The sequence below is a fragment of the Chlamydotis macqueenii genome, chromosome 1 (genome assembly GCF_036417535.1).
Source record: "Chlamydotis macqueenii isolate bChlMac1 chromosome 1, bChlMac1.mat, whole genome shotgun sequence".
NCBI lineage: Eukaryota > Metazoa > Chordata > Aves > Otidiformes > Otididae > Chlamydotis > Chlamydotis macqueenii.
Genome location: NC_141556.1, coordinates 4,944,265 through 4,951,819, shown reverse-complemented (window position 1 = coordinate 4,951,819; position 7,555 = coordinate 4,944,265). Strand labels below are relative to the sequence as shown.

The 7,555-nt window shown below is 47.7% G+C and overlaps 1 protein-coding gene across 1 annotated transcript in view; it reads left to right on the top strand.

The window, feature by feature from the left end:
- The first annotated feature begins 7,272 nt into the window (after positions 1 to 7,272).
- The window catches only part of ITIH5 (inter-alpha-trypsin inhibitor heavy chain 5), a 49,612-nt gene continuing 49,329 nt past the window's right edge, over positions 7,273 to 7,555 (top strand). Inside the window, exon 1 of the mRNA XM_086744801.1 lies at positions 7,273 to 7,464. Coding sequence (XP_086600927.1) covers positions 7,345 to 7,464 — 120 coding nt within the window. The 5' untranslated portion in view covers positions 7,273 to 7,344. The remainder of the gene's footprint in view (positions 7,465 to 7,555) is intronic.

Genomic DNA, 7,555 nt, shown 5'->3' with positions numbered 1-7,555 from the left:
TTATATTAAGTATGTTCTGTTATCTTACCCTACATTATGTTACATTTCAATGTTTCAGTAAAAGATTTCCGTAGCAATAGTCTGCTGTTACACATCTTTTAATAATTTTTTTCTCAAACTGAGACCTGAAACTGCATTCAGAGGTTCACAAGAAACTCAAGCAGAATAGTGACCTTTCAGCTCACTGCCATGAAAGAGCAGCCAAAGGTGCTTACGAGAGAACATAAGAACTGGAGCAAGTGTGTAAGGTATTTTCCAAAGATCCTCCTACTCTCGAGCTACTTGTAGCTAGGGTACATCCTGACCAGGAGATGCTTTCCATTTATTTAGCAGTCCTCAGTTAGTTTATTTTCTAAAAATCTATCACCTGCTTTTAAGAGACTGGATAAAAAACTAGGATTCATAGCATCTTGTGAGAAGAAGTTCCACACTTTAACTATACACAGAACAAACCACGGCCTTTTGTTTGCTCTGAACCTGTTGCATGATGGCTCCCTATACTGTTTCACAGAGGTTATGCTGGAAGAAGCATTGAATAATTAGTCTTGATTTGCCCTCCCACAATTTTTTGGGCAATCCTGGATCTTGAACTTTGAGATAACACAGCTCCAAATTTGCTAGAAAGCTTAGGAGCCTGTTGATTGTACACAGCCTTCACAGCACGTGCATCTTGCTTTTCGATTGACCCATCCACACAGTGGATCCCCACATCACCTGTTTGTTACTCTCTCCCTAAGCTCTGGTTCGTCTTGCAGATGGTGCACGTGCAGAGCTTGCAACATTGCTTTTCCTGAAGAGACAGTTTCTGAATGCAGAGGTCACTTGATAAGCAGTTCTGCACCCCTTGGACCCAAACAGCATGACCTGGTCAGTCTTCCCCTCCCCTGTGTTACTCCAGATCATCTCCAGATCACCCATCACCCATGGAGGTGAGGGTAAGTGATGTGCATGGAGGAAGGGAGTGTACATGAGGAGAAGGGGGAGGAGGGGAGTAGGGTTTTTAAATAATCATAGAATCATTTAGGTTGGAAAAGTCCCTTAAGATCATTGAATCCAACTGTAAACTCAACACTGCCAAGTCCACCACTGAAACATGTTCCTAAGCACCACATCAACAAGTCTTTTAAGTATCTCCAGGGATGATGACTCCACCACCTCCCTGGGCAGCCTGTTCCAATGCTTGACAATCCTTTTGGTGAAGAAATTTTTCCTAATATCCCATCTAAACCTCCCCTGGCACAACTTGAGGCCATTTCCTCTTGACCCATCACTTGCTACCTGGGAGAAGAGACCAACATCCACCTCACCACAACCTCCTTTCAGGTAGTTGTATAGAGCGATAAGTTCTCCCCTCAGCCTCCTTTTCTCCAGGCTAAACAATCACAGTTGCCTCAGTCTCTCCTCATAGGACTTTTTTCTTTAGACCCTTCACCAGCTTTCTTGCTTTCCCTTGGACATGCTCCAGCACCTCAATGTCTTTCTTGTAGTGAGGGGCCCAAAACTGAACATAGGATTCGAGATACGGCCTCACCAGTGCTGAGTACAGGGGGATGATTGCTGCCCTGGTTCTGCTGGCCACACTTTTCCTGATACAAGCCAGAATGCTGTGCACATTGTCACGCTCATATTCAGCTGGGCACACTGCTGGCTCATATTCAGCCGGCTGTCAATCAAAGTAGTATAATGAGGGATGGGATTACTCTACTGTACATCTTTGTCTCCCTTTTTAGTTCATGGAAATAAATAGATTTTTTTTTTCTGACCCTGACTCTAGTTACTTGCCACACAGTAGAATGAGATGAATCCTACCCTTGCTGGGTCTAATTCGTGCCATGTACAATATAGGGAGTCCAGTCAGACAGATCAGAGGAGGACACCAGCTCTGGGGACATCTATGCTTCATCAGATGACTCCTACCTCCTGGAGTGAGCTGCTCTGCATCTATCACCATTGTAGGCTTTCTCAGCAGAGGGCAATATCACCAGGCAGATCCCAGACATGCTGCTTCAAACAGGAGGTTGGCTTGTAGCTTTGTGGTACATAAAACATCCAGGTTGGTTTTAAATCATGAGCCAAGGGACTGACAATCTAACCACACACCTTGGACTCGGTGTTTACTCAGCCTCTTAGGTGGATTTTGCTCAGTGCTATGTGCCTGTAGTCCTAGGAGTATTTAAGTTAGCTACCTTAAAGTTGGCTTAGGAACACCTCTGCGAGTGTGGTTGGAGCTATGGCTATGACAAGGTTCATCCAGGACTGCAAGAGCAGCAGGCGTGGGGCACCCAGTCTTTGCTGTGCTAATGGTATCTACTATAGCTTGAAGTTTGCGTCTAAGCTGAGTTCTGTTCATGCAGGTGCCCCTAGCTCAGAGTGACCTGTCCTTTCTCATCAGAAACGTAAAGCTTAAGATAGCTGTTCTGGGGGTATCTGGGACCCTGGACTGGGAAGCTAACCACTGCTGCTCTGAAGAGAAGAAAATGTCCCTTTAGAATATGATTTAATTTAAACATTAGTTTTGTAATCTCTTATTTCAGTCCTCTCCTAACCACCAAATGTGGCTACTTTTTTTTTTTTTTTTTTTTTTTTTTTTCCCCCCGGTAAAAATAACAAGATTGGGAAATCAGTGTGACCACTAGATGGCACGAACTGCTCAAATACACTCTCCAAAAGAGTCCAAAAAGCTGAAATTTTTCAGAGATAAGGCAGGGAAAATATACGTGAGAAACAAGTGCTGAGGATGGTCAGAGCCCTACCATTTGCTATCAGGTTAGGTGAACTTCCCCAGAATTTCACGAGGAGGACAAGATCTCGGTAAGATGTTTTGTGGTCTGTGTCTGTTGGGCTGTTTCATGGGTTGCTCTCTCACGGCTGGTTCCTCTGAAAGAAAGTTTTCATGCACTCTCCTCCCCGAAGCACTTGGAGTTACTGCTGGGTAGAGTCTGTCCCTCAGAATGATTGAATTGTTGTAACTTGGCTTGCAGCTGGGGAGAAATGTTCACAATTTCTGTGTCTCGTGAGATAGCCAGTTCCCCCTTCCCATATTGAATTTCTGATCTGAAAATTTCCAGTGATCCAGGTAGGAACAGGGGGCACCTGCAAGGCAACACACTTAACCAGGGTGCCTACTGCCCTCACATCCATCCCATTACACACCAGCTATTCTGGGAAATTATATATAGACTGACAGAAAAGGCTTTCTTTTCTTTTCTTTCAGAGACATAACAGTTACCAGGACTCAGCAACCTGCCTGTCTGCCCAGGTGACCTCTTCAAAGCGGATTTCACAGCAGCCCTCCAGACGGAGTCAGACATCCCCATCACCGAGGTCCTTTGGCAGAGACTTTGGGCATATTTCCACAGAACAATACCAGATTTTGAAGTTCTGAAATGCTCCACTGGGCCATGGTGCACACAGCTAATGGCAACAGGGAGATCAGCAGCCACTGGGACCCCAGAAAAGACTTTTCAGGGATGAAATAGTGTCAGAACTGGGGACCATCAGATCCTAGCCAGATGTTTCAGAGGAGATTGATTTGATTAAGACCTGAAAGAAAATATTTAATGTAATTCCCTAATCTTACACCATAATTAATTTTACCTCTGGACATTTATCTGTGCCTATGCCTGTGCAACCCTTTGGGACTCCTACCAATTTCTTGATCAAATTGCTGACTCTCAATGTCACTAAATTCTACAGTTTGTTAGTGCTCTGGGTAGATTTAGTTCCTGGTTCAGACACTTTTAGTAGGGCATTTAATGGAGGTGCCTCTGTGTGAAGTGGGTGTCTGGTGTCCCATTTTTCTACCTAGAAGAACAGAGAACTGGAAAACTTTAATTTATGAATCCATGCAGCCATGGCACCGACGCTATGACCAAATGCAGCTCTGATCTTGTTCCCTCAAAAAAACTCCTGCTCTTAAGCTAGAAGGTGCCAACATTTTCTTTAGCTTAAACATTCCCTACAGGGTTTATTTGACTGCTACAGTGAAAATGAGGAAGATTAGTCCCACCCATGAGCCTCCTATGGAAAAACAGGGGGATGCAATGTGTGAAGGCAAAGCATCACCAAGGTTCATGTGTTTGTATGTTAACACAAGAGATTCTTTGACATAACAAGGTCCATTCCAGGTGAAATGTGTGTGGAAGCTCAGCTGTTAGATCACGCCTCTCTTCAATGTCTCTGTTCACGCTGGCTGCAGGTGTGCCAGGCAATTTAATTTGCTGAGTTCCCACCCAAAGAACAGCTGCTTATCCTGCTAAGTCGGCAAAAGTCAGCATCAAACATGTCTAATGTGAACACACCTGAGTAATTGCTTATCTTGATCTCCAACGGCATCCCCAGAACAGTGCCTGCCACGTTCACCCCCCACATCAGGAGACCTTGTTCCAAGGAGGGGGATAATGTGAACAATCAAGACCTCAGGCTTAATGTTCACTCACCAAACTTAACCACATCTGAACCACGTTAAAACACACCTTAGTCTTATTTAGCTATGTGCTGTGTCCTTATGTGCCCTTGCTGAGGAGAGGATAAGTAGAATTGGCTGCCTCTAATCACTTTGCAAAGGATGGTGCTTTTCCCAGCTCATTCTCACGCCCTTTGGTTATCCTGTACCTGCTCTAGGGTCCTGTTTTGGTCTGAATCTCCTCCTTTCAGCAGATGTGCTTAAGATCAGCTTTATTGCAATATCTTCGCACTGTCCCCCTGTTTTGATTTACTCTGGCCCTTGGCTCCTTGCCTGTGCAATAGGAGAAGCTGAGTGGCTGTAGAAAGAAGCTGAATACTGATCAGAGGCAAAGAGTGATAGCTGGTGAGATTTGGATGTTTCTTCAAATGCCTCCTGACTGCCTAATGATTATTTCAAACTGGCAAACCTTTCCCTATCCTGCCTAGGCAATACTGGTACCTGTAGGGTTAGCAGGGTAGTTTTAACTTGCTTTTACAGAGGTACCTTGGTTTCCTCTAGGTTTTCCAAAATAGGAAAATAATCCCATATGTATTGTTTGAAATGCCAGTTTCCAGCATTTTTAAGCATATGCTGGAGACATGTAAGACTTTTATTCAGCTGTGGCCCCTAATTAGTGAAACATGGACAGAGTAGGTTGAGGAGCAGCCCACTCTAATGTCAGTAGTGAGGGCACAGGAGGCTGCAGCCCCACTTCTCACCCCACTCCTGTGCTCATCTGGAGATCAGGAATGTGCTCATTCTTTCATGTCTGGGCTGGATAAGACACACAGAAGTAAAAACAAACTGGACCCAGATGAAAAATACTTCAAATTATTTTTTTGTGTGTTCTTAAACCAAGTCTCAGCCTGAACCATTTCTTTGAACTCTTTCTTGATTCACAACTGGATTGAGCCCTCTTCCATTTCTCTTTGAAATGGTGAGGAACTGAGGGTAATGCCTTGACCATCTTCTGGCAGGGACAAGATCAGCACAGCAACTATTTGGGGTTCTGAAGCATCTTGCCCCAGTCTCCCTCCCTTCAGCTTTCTGTCACCATCTTCTCCTCTTCAGCCATATAAGCCCTGCAGTGCTGCCCAGCTCTGCAGCTCCCATCGGGGATGTGGCCACTCCAGAGGCCTTTGTACCAGCCAGTGGTGGACTGGTCCCTGTGGGAAAGGCAGTGGCCAGGCTTTTGATTCCTTCCCTCCTGCTTGCAATGCCACACATGTGTCTGTGAATGTGGTGTGGCCTCAACCTAAGCCTGGGCCACCAATTTGCTAAAGGGGAGTTCCAAAGGCATTGACCTTGCTGTCCCTTCCCTTTACACCATCTCCTGTTCCTCTCATCTCTTCTAAAGGGGAAGAAAGCACCTTCTTGCTCCTCCATTACACATGTTAGATTTGGAGGACACAATGCTCTCAGGACCCAGCAAGGATGGAGAGACATTGAGCCACTCACTGGACTGTCACTGCCACGGACTGGAGCTGAAATAAAACAACTTCTGTCCCTGATGACCCAGAGCTGGAAAGGAAAAAGAAAATACAGTGGTTTGAAACCTGTCAGGTTTGTGCATGCAGCACCTAACACCTGCAAAAAAAAAAAACAAAACCAAAACAAAACAAAAAAAAAACCAACCAAAAAACAAAGCCACAAAAACAAAAAAAGAGGAAATTTGTGTTTGCTGGATTTAAGAAGTTACTATTGGCATAGAAAAATGAAGTAGTAAATGTGTCTGAGTTGGGGTTAGGTGAACGTTGCAGATGCAAGTTCCCGAACGCCTGGAGATGAGCTGTGCCTGGTCCGTGCCAGCTGGCACAGCCGTGCCTGAGGAATGTCCCTGGTAGCCAAGTGGTGGGCATGCAGCCTGGCCAGCCACAGCCACCTTCACCTTGGGGTTGGGGAGAAGAAGGCTCTGCCTCCAGGAACTGGAGGAGAGAGCAGGAGGCTCACTCGAGCTTTCCTCAGCTGAGAAATGGAGTCCAGATAACAAGAGAGAGCAGTGAAAGTATGGATCTCAGTCAGATTTGCCAGTGAGGAGGTGCCTGGCTGCCCGGCGGGGTGCCAAGGAGAAGGTGTAGAGGGAGCCCTGCCCTGTTCAGGGAAGGTGGGCCCCGGGGCAACTTTCACAAACAAACCAGGGCTCTCTGGACTGGGGAGCAGGAGAAGCTGTCCCTTCAGGGAGGGTGAAACGAGAAGGTTTTACCCCTCCTGGGTAACCTCGAAGTGTGTCCTTGGATTGTGCTCCCCAAGGGAGTGAGTAGGAGGGTGGATTTTCATGCAGACTGTGACATACGCTGTTCAAGCCTGCCCAACACAATGGCTGATCCCATCAGGAGACACCTCAGCAGCCCAGTGTGTCCATCCAGCTCCCACCGGTGCTGCGCACCAGCCCCTCAGGCAGATGCCATGTGGCAGCAGCCATCTTGGGCCCTGCCTCAGCACCCAGCCAGGTGGAGGAAACGTCCCCTCAGCCTTCCCCCCTGACAAGGGCCACCCTGGGGCTGGGGTGCTGCTGGTGCCAAACAGACAAGCAGCAGCAACTCAGGGACCCCCAGAGCCACCCCTTTCCACTGCACGAGGCGAGATGGGGCTGAGGCTGAGGGCAGCGTCGAGAGGGGCATGGCGGTGGCTCATGCCCGGTGGTCCACGGGAGGCTCGGCTGATGGGAGCAGCTGTAGGATGGAAACCCTGCAAGGATCCCCTGGGCAGCGTGGGAAGGTGCCCTGAGTGGAAAAGGGGCCGGTCCCGATCTGGGAAGGAGGAGAAGAGGGTGGGTCCTTTCGTCTGCTGTCAGCCTCCTCGCAGCTGATCGGGCAGCGCAGGCAGCAGCTGCAGGCAGCTGGACTTTCCTCTCACCTTTGGGGCAGGGAGCCCCCGGCCAGCATTCCCCCTCCACCATGATCCTTTGGCTGTGGCTCTGCTGGAGTTTTTCCACCTCAGCAGGACAGCCCGACTCAGAGCTGATGGCGAGGTACCTGGAAGAGAAGCTGATGGCAGACTACAGCATCATGGAGCAAGTAGGTTTGCAGGCGGTCGTCATTTGGGAGCATGTGGTGGCCGGGGCTGGGTTGTCCCCTCTTCACTATCAGTACTGCCATGCAGGGCAGT